Below are 16,933 nucleotides of genomic sequence, written 5' to 3'. Positions count from 1 at the left end.
ATGAAACTATGGACAATTTCTACCTAAAGTGGCTTGAAATTCCTGATGGGTCATAAAGAGTTAAGGAACCGCCCAGCTTCCCTAAACGCTGAGAGGATGCTAGTGGACTCTTGCTGAGTAAGAGAACAATTCCTTCTTTTGTCCCTATGGAAGATTATTTATTGCCTGAATTTTCTCTTAAGAACCCCAAAGCAATAAAAACATCCACTGAAATGAATTTGTTATGTGACAGCTCCAGAGAAAAGCCTCCACAGTTGAGGGTAAGGGCAGAATTCAGTGGGCGTGTGGTGGAGAGAATATACCAGTTCCTAGAATGACAGCCGGTTCCCTGGCTGTAGCTCCATCTCTAACATCCTTGGCTTCTTACCTTGGGCAGGTCATTCCCCCTCATGGGTTTTTGGTCTCTCCCGATGTCAAATGCTTCCTACAGGCTCTCCCAAGTTCAAGATCCAGTGAGGTTACCAGGAGTGTGAAGATTAGCTGGAGAAGCTGCCTGCATCTCTGGGTGTGGGGCTCAGAGCAAAAGAAGGAGAACGCGATAACAGGTATGAAAACCCTTGGGAAAAAAAAGGAAGAGTGCTGAATGGCAGATACTCTCCAATTCGCCATGGCACGTTCCAAAGTCGTGAGCATCTAACTTTCTCCTGAGAGCTCAGTGCTCACCCAGACACCCATCACTGAGCTGACAGGAAGCAGAAGAGGCCAGCGCTTTTCTGGTTGGGGACCTTGGCTGGGGCAGAAGGGAAAAGAAAAGTGGAGTCAGCTTGATGAGCAAGTAAAATGGCAATGAACCCTGCAGGCTGATCTCCAGGCTGCCGTTGCCAAGGAGGACGATCCACTCAGTCAAACCTGGGCCAAGCTCTGGCTCAGACACATAGGCAAAAATAGAAAAGGGGTGGGAGAAGAAATGTGTTTACTTTTGTGATTTTCCCTCATGCACCTCTTAGTAGCATTATCAAATCTCCACAAACAGGCAGTAACGGCTCCCAGGCCTAGCCTCCATTGATAAACCCTCCCAAACAATTCACGTCTCACTGCCAGTTTCTGGGCAGCTGGAAAGTAAGTTCAGAAGGTAGCAGGATAGAGTGGAAGGAACGCCGGCCCAGGCTCTGTCATTAACCGGGCGAACCATGAAAAATCCCTCTTGGAGACTGTGCAAGATAAAGTGCTTACATTAGACAGAGTCTAAAAATCTGTTAGGACTTTTGAATTGTATCTGTGGTTCTCAAGCAGGGGCAATTTCACCTCCCAAAAGGTATTTGGCAATATCTGGAGACAATTTTGGTTGTCACCACTCAGGGGGTGCTATTGGCATGGAAGGGGTAGAATCCAAAGATGCTGCAGAACATTGGACAGTGCACAGGCCAGCCTTCCACCACAGAGGGTTATCTGGACCAAATAACAGTGCAGAGTCACAGGAAGAGGGGGAAAAGGAACAGAAGTAAAGAAGGAGGGTGGGGTTAAAATACTATGTCTAGGTTCATCGGTTAAGTGTTTTCCAGCTTTTCTCTCTCTGACCGATGCCTTTTCAGTTTCCCTTGGAATTATGGGGCAGAGTTTAGCAGTTTTTTCACGAAAACATCTTCCTTACCCTTCAAATGCCAAACCCTGAGGCAGCACGAAGCTCTCCACTATAAGATACAGCAGAGACATAAATATAAGCAGTTATTAAGCAAGTAGAACTGGAAGGTGGGTGGTGGGGGAGTACAGAGGGACACAATAGATGCTCATAACTCCATTTCTATGAGTCAGTGTTTCTGATGTAACAACGCAGAATAATCACCGTAAGACCAGCGAGACGAACTAGGCTGGGAGCCGGCAGATCTGATCTGGGCCCTAGTGTTAGGAGAGGTACGGGTTGGCAATGGCAGATTCAAAGGCAAATGAAAGGGTTAAACAATGAAAGGGCATGTCATTCCTGTGCCATCCCACAGGAACTCACTGTGCACTTATTACACACAGTTTACCTGTGGTTTCCCATGGGGGAGGCAACCACACTCCAGTCAAGGGGGTTTGGAGAAACAGGTGCAATGAAGTCATGGTCAAACAATTTATTTACTGTAAACTTTAGACTTTGCTCAGGAAAACAACTGAAGCTCCCCCTGAAATCCCTGCCTACAACACCCTGTTTCAGCAAATAAGAGGAGCGGGGAGAGTCCATGTTCACAGCTGCAAGGTCCACAAGACTCCGGGTCCTCCAGGCCAAGGGTGCAGGAAGGAAGGTTTCCTTCAGATACAAATTGCCAGCAGCAATATATTACCCCTAATACTCGACCAATGAGGTAGATAGTCAGAAAAGTCATCGAAACATAGCAGCCCCAGGTCCTCTGGGACTGAAGCCCTTCAGACATAAACTTACAAGTTCCATGCAAAGAGGAACTGAACTGTACAAGAAACAATCACTCAATTACGTTTTCTCTTTTTTACAGCTTAGAAAAATAATAATAATAAAAAAGAAAAGCAGAAGGCTATCCTTCCTCCTGCACATCTCTATACAATTTTATTCTAAATTTATTACACTCAAGTTAAATAGTCTGTTTAGTGTTTTGTTGGGGGGGAGGGATTCTTAAAAAGTAGAAAAACCGCATTAGAGCAGTGAGTCATTTGTACTACAATTCCTCCCTTGTGAATCAACGCTATCAATAGGCACAGTACCTTGACAGTTCACAAAGTCTTCTGTGCCTGGGGCATCCTCACACAGCAGTTTGCTGTCTTTCTCCTGCCCCAGGTGATATCCACTCTGCTCCCCTGCGTAGTCAGATCTGTCATTGCTGTTGGAGTAGCCATTCCCATAGGCCTTCAGAGAAGCCCTGCGCAGGCACAGCAGCTCCTGGAAGGCAATCCTGAAATCCGGGCTCCGACAGTAGATAAGGGGATTGAAGGCAGAGTTGACATAGCCCACCCAGTTTAGGAGGATGTAAACTTCCTTAGGGATGAGGTTATCCTGGATCACATGCACAATGTTGACAATGAAGAAGGGCAGCCAGCACAGGGTGAACGTGCCCATGATGATGCCCAAAGTCTTGAGGGCTTTGTGTTCCTTCAAGCAGAACTTGGAGGACCTACGATGTCCATGCCCACTCCTCCCATCCTGCTCCATTTGGCTGAGGTTCTGGGCATGGAAGCGGCCCTCAGATTTGTCGATCTTCTGGAGTTGTCTTTTGGCAACCTGGAAGACCCTGGAGTAGACGAAGACCATGACCACCAGGGGCAGATAGAAGGACACGATGGAAGAGGCAATGGCATAAGCTTGGTTCGTGAAGAAGTCACAGCAGGTCTCCTTGGCATAGCACTTGATGGCTTTTGGGTGGGTGGCCCGGTACCAGTGCATCTGGATGGGCAAGAAGGAGGTAAGGCCTGACACGATCCACACCATCAAAATGACCACCCGGGCCTTATTCTTGGTCAGCAGGCTCTGGTACTTGAAAGGTGATGTGATGGCAAAGTAGCGATCCACTGCAATCACGCACAGGGTCTCGATGCTGGCCGTGACGCACAGCACGTCAATGGAAGTCCAAAACTCGCACCAGAAATTGCCAAAAGACCACATTTTCATGAGGATATGGCTGGCCCCAAAGGGCACCACCGCCAGGCCCATGACCAGGTCAGCACAGGCCAGGGAGGTGATAAAGTAGTTGGTGACCGTCTGCAGACGCTCGAACTTGGCGATGGCTGTGATGACTAGCACGTTTCCAAACACGATGGCCAGGACGATGAGCGACATGACGATGCCCATGCCCACCACCCACGCCTCGTCCCGTTCCTGCGTGACGTCTTGGTCCGGGGCATAGCTTCCGTTGGGCGCCAGCAAGAAGACGGTGCGATTCCCGGGTTGTCCCATGGCGCGCAGTCTGGCAGGTGAGCGCACTGGCTGCCGGCGCACTGGCCGCGCCTCAGAGGGCGGACCTCCGGCAGGGCAGTGCGGGCAGTGAGGGGACGCCTGGAAGCCTCATCCAGCGGCCGTGAGGTGGGTGTGGTGGGGGCGCGTCCTGCACACAGCTTGCGGGGTGCTCTGGGCTCGCGGAGCCTGTCGGTCCCAGCCCGCGACCTAGAGCAGCCGCCTCGGAGTGCGCGCTGCCCGTTATGTGAGCAGGACTTTAGAGGAACTGCCTCCCCGGTGACGTGCGGGAACTTTCCGCCAATGGCGCACCGGCAGCCCCAAAGGGGCGGGGCCTCCTCCCCTTTCCGCCCCTCCCCTCCCCTCTCCCGCCCCCTCCTGGGGCTGGCCCGAACGCGGCCCAGCTGCTCACGGCGGCAAGACACCACCCCTCCCGGCTCCCCTGGCTGGTCCTGGAGGGCTGGAGCCGGGGCTGGCGTGCTTACCAGCCCAATTGGGAGCTTTGGGTTCTTCTGTGGCTGCTACCTGTCCGCCTTGGGCGTCTGTGTGTCCTGAGGTCTCAGGGCAGAGGGGCAGCACACGGGCACTCCCTCGCATTCGGAAACAGAGACGAGTGGCCAAGGAGACACGCACGGGCAGGCACACATACACCCCGACAGACATGCTCAGGCTTATAAGGAACCACAGCCACGGCACTGAGACACGCCCGTCCAGCGCACCGACAAGCACCCTCACTCGCGCGCACACCGGAGCCGACAGGCGAAAAGTCACCTCTGTCCAACACAGAGACGCGGCCAGAAACGCAGAAGCACCCAGAAGCAGAAAGGCATGGGCACACAAAGAAGTAAACAACACAAACGCTCCCTTGGAGGCAAGCAGAGTGCCCCACCCAGGTACTCCAAATCCCATACCGATGCACCCCGACCTCCGACCTCCACCCCCACCCCAACACACACGCACACACATACACACACACACACACACGCGCTCGCGCGCAGGCATATTCCCTTTCAAACATTTGGCAAGACCACAGGAGGTGACTTCAACAGCTGCGATTTCCTCAGCGCTCGCTGTCAAGTACTTTCGGTGCCCTCCTTGGAAATTTGCAGACATTGAGACACAATTTCACCCTTTAGGTTTCATTTGGAGCTGGACTATGTATGCATGTGTGGGTTTTGGGACAGAGAAAAGTTGTATGCTTTAATTTTTAATTCTTGGGAGGCATCACTCTCTCATTATCTGTTGCGGAAAAATATGCATTGAAAATGGAATAATTTTCCTTCCAATCTCAACTTTTTCAGTAATCTCATTGAAACTAGAAAAATCCTTTCTTTCATCTGCTGGGAGGTTTGTCGATCTGTTGGGCTGAGGCACTTCAAATCACCGAAGTTCTGTTGTTTATGACTTTAAAAAATGGCAATTTCATATGGCTCGGATTATTACAAATGTTAACATTAAGGAAGTTTGAAGCCACAGAAAGCAAAAGATAATTTCTCTTTAAAAAAAAAAATTAAAACGGGCATTCAAACTAGGGTCTTTCTCTATGAAATACTATCTTTCGAATCTAGCATGTGACTTTACAATTAAAAATAAATTAAATTTCAGGGTTCGATTTCACATGTATTAGTAGTATCTTTGAAAAACTGAAAGTATTTCATGCAGCGTAACCAACATATTTTGTAGATTACATAATAACTTAACAATGGCTAACATTTATGGAACATTCTGCTATGTGCTTTTCATGCATTATTCCATTTAATCCCACAGTCCCATGGTGGTGGGGGAGGGGAGGTACTATTTTTAGCTTAATTCACAAATGAGACTCGAAGAGGAATATAGCTTGCCCAGGGACACAGGGCCAGGCAGTGTCAGAAGCAGGAGATGAACCCAGGTCTGCCTGAGTCAAAAGCCCATTTTTTAATCCTTTCAACGTACTGTGTCATCATATGCAGAAAGGACAGATATTACACTTGATCTTAGCCAAAAGGCGGAGAAGCAATCATATGCAGAAAGGGATGGAGCAAAGGGAAGAAGCTCTACAACTGAAATTGGAAAGCCAGGAGTCAGATCCTTCCATCTAAGACAAATCAAAAAGATGGAGCCTAATTTCCTCCGTCTCTAAATGGGGAATAAAGTGGGCTGAGTGAGAATCAAATGATACAATAATAATGTGAAAGTGCTTTTGCACATAGAAATGCCACACAAGAGTAGATTATAAATGAAATTTATGTAAGTTACTTAGTAGTTTAGAATATGTTGTTAGTCTGCTCTAATAGAACAATAAAATACTTCAGGACAAAAATAACTTTGACTTTTACTCTAAAGGCAAAGCTCAGAAACAAAATTTAACCTACATGCCTCCTTTAATTTCCTTCACACTAGTGGAAATGTGTTTGTTTTTTTTTTTGCAAGACAGATGCCTTAAAAAACAAATATTTCCCGTGAAAGCCACAAATATTAATTAAGGATCTATTATGTTCACATAGTTTTCAAAATATACCCACCCTATATTTATGTTTTCCAAAATTGGCTCTGGTATGATGCATTTTAGGAAGAGGCAGTGTCTGTTATGCAACAACATTTCTTTAAATATACATCTGCCCCGAATTGTGGAACTAAGTCATTTAAGAGTTCCTTCCTGTTTGTGAAGCTATGGAATAAATAAGTATATTGTTTAACCTTCCCATAACAACAACAGCAACAAAAAGAACAAGGGAAGTCTGTTTAGGACAAACTATTTGATCATCTAGATATACACATAAGTCACTTAAAATTTTAACTTTGAATATTTGGGGAAACACCTTTTTTAAAAAAACCACAAATACTAAAACGAGAGAGAGTCTGCTTATGTCAACAAGGATGCTCCAGGTCTTTGCCCACCAGCCTTGACAAATGGATGACTCTCTCTCTCTCGTCTCTCTGTCTGTCTGTCTCTCTCTCTTCTCTCTCCCTCTTTCTTCTTTCACCAAGCTGGTAGGAATTTTAACATGTTGTCTTCATGCCAAGAGTCTTCTCCTGACCTCCTTTTAGAATTATAGAATTAGAAAAAGTTAGAATGGAAATGAGTTTAAAAGATTGCCTAGCTTATCACCCCCTTCCAAGACTCCAGTTTGCAAATGAGGAAACTGAAGTACAGAAATAAGAAGCGTCCAGTCGAAGGCGGCAGAGAAGATTAGGAGTCTAAGTCTGCTTCTGGCCTCATACGTGTTCACCGCCCAGTGCTGTCCTTTGATTTCCCAGTGGAAGAGCTTGGCTGGCACTGCTTACTGGACTTGTGGCCTTAGAGAGTTAATGCTTCAGTTGAACTGGAAAGATCTTGGTAGACTAAATACACCTTTATCTGATAGAAAAGTCAAGCTCTTATGGTGATTGATAGTGTCTAATTACATATTTTGTCAATCCCTTAAGACACTGATTTGTTGTTTCCTGCCTGCCAAACAGAAAAAAAGAAAAATAAAGAAAAATAAAACCACACACACACACACACACACACACACACATACACACATTTTGATTTACCGAATGAATGTTTGAATAGGAATAAGGCTCTGTGGTTGCCAGGGAATGCCCTCACACCAATAGCTGATGGCTTAGGACAATCTTGTCCTGGTCTTGGTTTAGACAAGATTCCTTCCATCTTCATGATCCCCTGAGCAGAGAAACATCTGTAGATTTCTTTCTAAATGATGGTCTTAAATGTCTGTCTTTAATATTATTTCTGTACAATATCATCTCATTACATTTACATTAAATGATATTAAATGCATGCAAAGTGCTTAGCATGATGCCTTGGAAAAGAGATAGCTGTTATTGTTACTACTTTTGAATCAAAATGTATGTATAGAATGCATATTTGTCTTTTCGGATCATATTGTAAAAGGACCTCTTGAACATGGGTAATGAGAAAAATATTTTAATTTTGAACTGCTGTGAAAAAGGCAACACAACTTGGTTCTTTAGAAAGAAGGATGGTAATGAAAATTACCATTATCTTTGAGTTTTACGGCTGAAAGAAACGTTAGCGATTTTTGAATGGAGCATCTTATAGTTTAGTCAGCTCCTTACAAAATGCTCGCACCAAAACTCTTAGCCATCTCTAGTGAAGGCAAGCTCACCAGCTCTTGTGTACATTTCTCCAACTATTCAGATATTGAACTAAAATTCATCTTCTCAGTCTCTACTGAGAGATCTTAAGTCTGCCCCCTTGAGGCCATTCAGAACAAGTCTTTCTCTTCCCCAAGACTGCCCTTAAACTTTTGAGAGAATTCCTTAGAGTCCTGAGTTCTCTCCTCTTAAGGTTAAATATTTCTTTTTCCCTCGGGCCTCAAGTCTCCTTTACCATCATGGCAGGCCTCTATTATTCATCCTTGGGTTTGTCGATGACTAACCTTAACATCAATACCTGCAATGATCCTAGAACAAGTCATCGAACCGATCAGTTTGAAATCACCTTGGCAACCATAAAGTAAGCAGAGAAACCAGCAAAGCTTTCAGAACAGCTGATTATACCAGATGAATTTAATTTCCTGCTATGCGAGCTTTTTATGAGAGACATGCTAATAAATTCTCTGTGTTTCAGGAGACTGAACAAAGGGAGATGCCATTTATTAAAGCAGCAGAGACTTCAGTCGGTCATGTGAAGGACTCTTTGGCCTGAGGAGTTGCAATCATTCAAAAGGGCTGAACTCTAGTATCTTCTTTCAGTTTGGGTTTTACAAGAGAATCAAATCCCACAGAAGATCGTTTGAGTGACTATTTTCCCCAATTTTCCCAAGGATGGTACATAGCTATTACCTCTCTTCCTAGGGACAGAGAGAGATGAAGTCATTACATACAATGTAATAGATGTCTTAGGATATAGGGCTTAATTCTTTGGCTGAACCTGAGCAAGATTATTTGGATGGAGACTCCAGATATGGGAATGAATAGTGTGTTGATGAATGTCTCTTTGTCATGGAAGTACTTTGGTGCAGAGGAGAAAGTATGGATAGGGATTGGTAGAACTAGGTTCTGGTTCCACAACAACTATGTTATACATAACCTCAAAGAAGTCATCTTCTTTCTTTGAGCCTCAGTCTTCATCCATGAAATGGGAGTGGGATTTGGGCTAGGTGACATCTAAGAGCCTTCCCGTAGTGGGAAGAAAGCACATTGAGGGTCATTGAGGAGATGAGCTATTGAAGAGTTGGCAAGCAAAAACTGTCAATATGCACCAAAACAACTCAGATATTTTTTTCCTATGCTTCACCATTACGATTCCTGCTATTCTGAGTAGCAGGTGTACTGTTATTTACTAAATATTTTTCTCGACATCGACTTACTTCTAAAACTCAAACACATTTACTTTTCAAGAAAATTTGGTTTTACTTCCATTACTGCGCGTGGAAAACTGGTGTCATCTGCCATAAATAGAAGGTAACCATGAGCACAAAACAATGTTAATAAATTCTAGCTAGATTTTGTTGTCTGCCAAAGTTCTGAACCTGAGGCCTGTTCTCTTCTTATTGAGAAGGAAGATTAGCGAGCCCTGGGAAAATATTAATGGTATTTTACCACTGAATGGGACTTCATCTATTTTTAAAGACTGAAAAAAATTGAAAAGGGAAAAAGTTCTTATTAGTACCCTGTTATTTTATGTAATATTACTGAAGGATTTAGAATAATTTCTATTATATCTAAAGTTATCTCATCCCAGACTTGTGCTAATGATAAACATCACTGTGCTAGAAAGAGCATGGGCTTTGGAGCCAGATGGATCTGGATTCCTGTCCTGGTCCTGCCCTTAACCAGCTGAGTGCTTCAAGCAATATGCTTAGATCCTATGGGTCTCAGAGTGTTCCTGTGTAAAGTGATGCTAACATCCCTTGGATGATTATTGAGGGACTAGATAGAATGTGTGAAAAACTGGGTTTGAAAAGGAAGAGAGAGAACCAAATTGGCAGAACTCAGCTTGGCTGGGGCTTGGGGGATGAGGCAAAGGAGCGGGGGACATTCTCAAACAGAGAGGAGGAGAGTGGTGGCCTCAGTGTCTGTAGGACAGGAAGGGGTGATGAATTCAGATACGGTCATATCGAATTGAGGTTTCGGCTGGACATCAAAATGGAAGTTAAAATACCATAATGATTAGGAGATAAATAGATTTGAGGTGATGTGTCTGTGGGTGGTTGTCATTACAGTGGAACTGTTCCCTTACAGGAGCTTAAATGAAATAACGCACTTAAGGAACTTGGCGCAGTATTTCCAAAATAAGTGTTTATTGCTGTCGTCATCATCGTCATCATCATCACCACCACCATCACCATCGTTATCATCATTCTGGATGTTCTAGCACAGTTTCCATTTCAGGACATTTGTTTCTGGATGGGTAGTCCTTTAAATGAGTGAATAAATTGATCCAACAGGGGAAAAAATCCTTCATATGCATCAAGCTGCTAATAGTGGTGACCTTTGGGGTCATTATTTGGCGATATCTTAGGTTGAGTTTCCTAGCAGCTGCTGCTGAGAGGAAGATTTGTGTGCGAGCAAGTGATTGATGAAGGAAGGGCTCCCCAGAGAAACCAGGGGGAGAATCACAGCCAGTGCGTGGTTTCAGATGGAGACCCGGGCCCTGCCTGACCCGGTGAGGGGCTCTGGAGCAACTCTGGAGCCAACTGCCTGATTCGAAGTCCTTCTTCCTCTGACTCTGGGCTATGAAACCCTGAACGAGTGACTTATTCTCCCTGCATCTCCATTCCCTCATCTGTAAATTGGGGCTATCGATAATAGTATATCACAACATCATGGGATTGTTACAAAGATCATGTGAGTTAATATCTGCAAAGTAGCTAGAACTGGCCTGGCACATAGTAAATGCGAAATTAATTCTTGATATTAAATCTGGAGAAGCCATGGAAAGGTCTGGTAGCCATGGCACTCAGGAAACCTCCTGCAGAGAAGATGCAGCCTCTTGGGCTGAAGATCCCCGCTAAGTGCAAACTACCCAGGGCTGGAGCCTAAGAAACAGAAATGCACAGCATCTTGTGAGCCCTGCAGAAAAGAAGAAGTGAAACCATCAAGCAGAGGCTGCTGGAGAGGAGGAGGGCAAGGAGCAGAGCTAAAGGAGAAACAAGGGAAGAAGTTAAAGCTGACTGTGGCTGGGGAAGAAGGGCAAAGGGAGAGAAATGCCTTCAGTCCACGCAGGAAAGGAAACAGGGCTGGCCTTTCTCCAAAGCAGGGACTTCCGTGAGAGTGGCACTGAAAGATAAATCTCACTGGGTCAAGGAGCATAGTCCAGATGCCCCAGCTACGTCTAATCACTGTGGAGTAGCGAAATATGCCCTGGGCTCAGATGAAGGCAAGTGCTATCTTGGCCTTCACACCTACTGTTTGATTGCCCCTCCCTGCGCCTCAGTTTCTTCATCTGTCAAGTGAGAAGATTGAATGAAGTGATTGCATCGTAGCCAATCAATGCTTGCTAAGGGGTCTGAAAGTCAGTAGGCATAGTTTTTATTTATTTCGTGTGTATTAGATATCAGGAGCTGGGCATAGCACCTTACGTATGTACTGGGCTTAGCACCTCACCTACGTTACGAAGCAGACACAGTTATTCTCATTTTATAGATGTGAGACCTAAAGTTTATAGAAATTAAACAGGTTGCCCTAGGTTACACGGTAGGTAAAAGAAGCAGAAGGGCTTCAAATGCAACTCTGTCTTATCAAAAGGCTGACTCTGAACCACTGACTCTGGAATCAGATGCAGAAGTTCACGCTCAAAGAGAGGACTGCATGTTTAGGCAGAAGTACCCTGGCAGTCGGGGCCTTGCAGCTAAGTTTTACCAGACTGCTAGAGCAAAGAGGAGGCAGTTTCTAATTATTTATGGGAAAAAGGCCAAACGGCTAAGATTTGGGGCCAAGCATCCTGGTCACGATTTCTGAAAAGAGAAAGAAGATGTTAGAGGTTGAAGGTCATTGGCCATGAGCCTCTGGGCTTTGCCCATGCCCCTTTCTCTACTCACAGCGCTCCCCTGTTTCACTCCCTTCCCTTCTCCTCACATGCCCTGCACTGGCCCCACCTCTACCCCAGCGCACGCACACACACACACACACACACACACACACACACACACACACACACACCACACCACTAGATATTCTTAAAGTATGTGGCTGAGGAGTATAAAGAAATAAACAAGGCAGAGTTCTTGCCTTTAAGAAACTAACAGGCTCTTAGTGGGGGTTGATACATAAACTTGACTTCCAAGTAATGGAGTAAATGCTATGCTAGAGCTAGGAACTTGAGGCTATAGGCAAAAAAGGACTAATTTACCCCATCTCCCTACATGAACACAGGGGAGGAGGCACTGGGAAGCCTTCCAAACGAGCAGGTGAGCATTGGATAATAAGGAGTCTTTAGCCAAGAGACTAATGGGATTTTTTTTTTTTTTTTAAGAAAATAAATTGACACAGCTCTCTGGAGAGTAACTTGGTAGCATTTATTAAAATGTATCTATCTTTTCGCCCAGCAATTCCATTGCTAGAAATTTCCTCCATAAATGTCAGGTTAGTATGTAGAGATATTGCTCCAATTCTATTTGTAATGAAGAAAGATTTAAAAACTTAATTGTTCAGAAGGAGGAAATGGTTAAATAACTTTGATGAAATTCATATCTATTGTGATGTGGATTTATTAAAAAGAATGAAGCCAATCTAAATGCGCTAACCCAGGAAGTTGTTTACGCTTTATCATAAAGCATAAAAAAGCAAATTGTATTCCAGATTGCACAAAATGATTCTATTTTTGTTACGTTAGAAAAAGAATACATCTTAGAATTTCGGGGTGCCTTAGTTACTACTTCTGGGTCCTACTGAAAGCCCTAGGGGACATAGTTAGCAGTTAACCATGGTGCTGCCTCTCAAAGACTTACAGTAGCAACGACAAGAAGCATAACTATGAAAGGAGTATGATAAGGCTATAAATGGAGTATAAAAAAAAAGACACCTGCCTTCAACAGAAGGCCGATCTTGTTAGTTACGGGGAGGTGAAAGGAAATCATTAAAGTTTCATTTGGTTGGTGGCCATGGAGCAGGTCTCGAGGAGTGGATGTGATGTTGGTAGTCAGACATGGAAAAAGGGAAGACCACAGAGGAGAAACAGTGTGAATGGGCATGGAAGTGGGAAATGTCAAACCGTGCTTGAGGAGCAGCTACTATTCCAAGAGAGCTATGACAGCTGGTATAAGAAGAGCAGGGTGTCGAGCTATAATATTTTGAGAGCTCCTGACTGCTGGGATGAGAAGTTGAGGCTTAAGAGAAATCATGGAAGGGATGAGACAGGTTATGGAAAACTATAATCCAGAAAAAAGCCGACTGTGGGATAAATGAGCCCGTTTCACAGAGGTGTGCCCGGCAGCCCTGTGCCAAGCAAACGGATGAGGAAAGGAACCGATCTGGCAAGGAAGTTGCTATGGTGCTGCTCCCGCGGCTCTCTGCTGGGTCTTTGTTTCCTCATTTGTAAAGCAGATTTTTACTCCTCTCCTACCTGCCCCCAGAATGGTCGTGAGAATCAGAGGCACAAATGTGTGTGCGACTGTCGGGCTGGCTGACAGCGAAGGCTTCATTCCTATAGGTGTTTGTGATTATTGCCCTGAGAAAATATAGGCCAGACCTCAGCAAGTGGAGAATTCAGGTTAATGCAGGGAAAGGGGCTCGTGGCAAGCTGTGGAGCATATGGAGTTGTCATCTGGGCAATGAGGGATGAAAGGAAGTGAGTGGATTTACATGCAAAATCCAGGAACAACGAGGAGAAACCCTTTTTTTTTTTTAACCTATCACACTGGAAAATTTAATGCTTCATAAAAACTCGGGGTTGGAACTAGACTCAGGTAGACACCGTTATTGTCCTATTAAAATTTAAAATGCATATACCCTTTGACTCAGCAATTCCACTGCTAGGAATTTCTTTCAGAGATATATGGACACAGACATATAAGTGATATACATAAAGGATATTCTTTGGGCTATTCTTTAGCACAATAAACAAAAACTGAAACTAACCTAAATGTTTATAAAAGGAAAAAGGCTAAATTAATTAATGTATTGATATACTATGAATTATTATGCAAACACAGGTATCTGTAGCAGCTTTATTCAGAATTGCCAAAGCTTGGAAGCAACCAAGATGTCCTTCAGTAGGTGATGGATAATCTGTGATACATCCAGACAATAAAATATTATTCAGCACTAAAGAGAAATGAGCTATTAAGCCATGAAAAGACATGGAGGAAACCAATGCATATCACTAGGTGAAAAAAGCCAATCTGAAAAGGCTATATACCGTATGACTCCAACTATATGACATTCTGGAAAAGGCAAAACTATAGAAATGATAAAGAGACCAGTGGTTGCCAGGGGTTACGAGGAAGGCAAGGATGAATAGGCAGAGCCCAGATTTTTAGGCCAGTGAAACTATTCTGTCTGATACTACATGGTGGATACATGTCATTATACATTTGTCAGAATCTTTAGACCGTACATCACCTAGGCAAACCCTTATGTAAACTGCGGACTTTGGGTGATGATAATGTGTCAGTTGTAGGTTCATCAACGGTAACAAATGTACCATCTTGGTGGGGGAAGCTATGCATATGTAGGGGCAGGGGGTATATAAGAAATTTCTGTATCTTCCTCTCAATTTTGCTGTGAACCTAAAACTGTTCTAAAAAATAATTTGTTTTTAAAAGAGGTAGCTCTATACCGGCTGGTATGAAGCAATTCCAAAAATATCATAAAGTAAAAAAGCTAATTGCACAACAATGTAACATGTCCCCATTTGTATAAACAAACCATTGTCCGCAGCATCTACCTAACAACACAAATGCACATCAACAGAGAGATGTGTCAATAGATTCAACAAATGAGTGTACAATGGAATTTTATGCTGCAGTTCAAAAGAATGAGGTAGATATATACGTGCTGATTTGTCAAGATCTCCAAGATAGTAATTAAAAAGGGTTGAAACAAAACAGTATGTGTATCACCTTTTTGTGTAAATAACATGTTTCTATTTTGGAAAGACACTCAGAAACAGTTAACAGTATTTAATACAGAGAGCTAGGGACTGGGAGATAGGGCTGGTGGGGAGGGCAGAAGAGTATATTTTTACTTTCATTTTTCACTCATCTGTTCTGTTTGAAATTTTACTATAAGTACTATTAAAAAGCAAAATTCAATAAAAAAGAATAAGACCCCACAGAATTATGGAATATACTGTTAAGGCCACAAGAGTCCTTTCCTTTGACTACCATTATCTTTTTTTTGGTGAAGAAATTGAGATGCAATTTAAGCCAAAGTGAGTGAACTCAACATTAAGTCTGTAACTATGGAGACCAGGAGTGGGGGAGGGAAGGAGGGGATGCACAGCAGATAACAGCAAAGAAGTAAAAGTAGAAATGGTTAGAATTTTTAGTTATTTCTTTGGAGGGGGAAGAGGAAGAATGTGAGAAGGAAGCAGGAAATGAAAATTAAGACAGCAAAAACTTGAACAAATGAGGAAACAGTAAGAGAAAAGACTGAGTTTGCTAAAGCAGTTTCTTGGGCCTGTTTTCTATCTGGAGTGTATATGAGTGTGTATCTCCATCTCTCTCTGCTGATGCAGGCCTTTTTTGACAGTTCAGTGGATTAACAGGGCTATGAATCATTTTGCCTCAGAATCGGAGAGCCCTTAAGGATTGCCTAGCTCAGTAGAGCCCCTGCTTCAGCAGAGGTGCCTCAGAGGCAGCTGCAAACAGCAAAAGGGCTTTTGGGTGGCCTTGCATACCCCCTCTTTCTAACCAGAGGGGCTCCACTTGTACCTGATTCTGCATAAAATTAGATTTGTGCAAACCTTCCATCGCCAAAAAGGTACCCATTCACAGTGGGGAAGCAGATCTGTGGTGCGGAAGGAATTTAAGGAATATCACAGAGATTGTAGAAGGAATAGATCTAGAAGCTGGGGCTTCTGACTCTCAATCTCTCTTACAGCTTTTCATTCTCACATTTTAGTTGAGACTTGAAAAAAACAAAGAGCCCAGAGGCAAGTTAAATTTCAATGGCTTAAGTCGAAAGAGAATGTTCCTAGGAAACAAATATCAGATGCACGAAAACCAATAAGGAGAAAAGAAATATCAGAAATTAGAATAGATAAGAGAGGAGAATTAAGCTCCCATATTTTTGAGGATGGACTGAACCAGAAAATGGAAACTTAAAGAATTGAATGCCAGGGATTTAGAGAAAATATTAGCAGGCACAACCAACAAATATGCTTTGACCACCTACTGTGAGCCAGGCACTTTTTAAGGCATTGTTGATACAGCGATGAGTAAGTCGGATGCAATTCTTGTCCTCAATGGGTTTGCCTTCTAGTGTACAGTTTGGCAAGTTCGCTCAAAACAAGAGCATAAACTCTCATCTGGCACACTCTCATGACTTACCGATTATTTGCAAAGCGCGGCAAAGCCAGATGTGTCCTGTCTGGCATAAAAAAGATGTTGGCCGGCCTCTGTAAAGATGCAAATCAAGAGTGAAACCAGCCGCTCAAGGGAGGCTGTGGAGCTGTGGAGGCGAAAGACTGAAGGTGTAGCTTACTGGTTACAGTCAAGGGGAAAAAGTGGAGCAGAGGCTGGGAAAACAGGGCAGCCAGGGGACCGAAGAGAGCGATGCTAAGGGGACAGGGAAGCAGGAAGAGCAGAGGCTCCTGCCCTACCCTGGAGCTGACATGCTGGGGCACTAAGGAGCCATTGGTGACCAACCGGCTCAGAGGGTATAACACAGATGCTCAGAACCTCAGAATCCCAGAGCTACCCAACTCTCACTGCATGCATGAGGAGCCTGAGGCCCACAGGCGAAGTGTCACACCGTCTGAGGGAGTGTTGGAGCAGAAACGGTACTTTCCCATTGCTCCACCCTGTTTCGCTAAAGGAATATCACGATGGTTAAACGCAGGATGGTTTGGAGTCGGATAGGCCTGGGTCCGCATTCCAGTTCTGCTACTTGCTGCTGGCTTTGTGACTTTGGGGAAGTGTCTTTCTCAACCTTGATCCCTTAGCGTGTAAAATGGCGATGGCGATTGTCAATGACTAT

General features: G+C 44.1%; 1 protein-coding gene and 1 pseudogene across 1 annotated transcript; both read right to left on the bottom strand.

Annotated features, from left to right (window-relative positions):
• Positions 1 to 2,026: 2,026 nt before the first annotated feature.
• Positions 2,027 to 4,082, bottom strand: ADRB2 (adrenoceptor beta 2). The gene has a single exon (XM_006906373.1). The coding sequence runs from the start codon at positions 3,839 to 3,841 to the stop codon at positions 2,588 to 2,590; it is 1,254 nt and encodes a 417-aa protein (XP_006906435.1). The 5' UTR covers positions 3,842 to 4,082; the 3' UTR covers positions 2,027 to 2,587.
• Positions 4,083 to 5,672: 1,590 nt separating this feature from the next.
• Positions 5,673 to 5,838, bottom strand: LOC112475341 (annotated as a pseudogene).
• Between the last annotated feature and the right edge of the window lie 11,095 nt (positions 5,839 to 16,933).

This window comes from Pteropus alecto, unplaced genomic scaffold (assembly GCF_000325575.1).
Source record: "Pteropus alecto unplaced genomic scaffold, ASM32557v1 scaffold40, whole genome shotgun sequence".
Taxonomy (NCBI): domain Eukaryota; kingdom Metazoa; phylum Chordata; class Mammalia; order Chiroptera; family Pteropodidae; genus Pteropus; species Pteropus alecto.
This window is presented reverse-complemented; position numbering and strand designations above follow the sequence as displayed.

Excerpts from the sequence above, each read along its gene's own strand:
- ADRB2 (XM_006906373.1), bottom strand. The coding sequence starts at position 3,841 with ATGGGACAACCCGGGAATCGCACCGTCTTCTTGCTGGCGCCCAACGGA.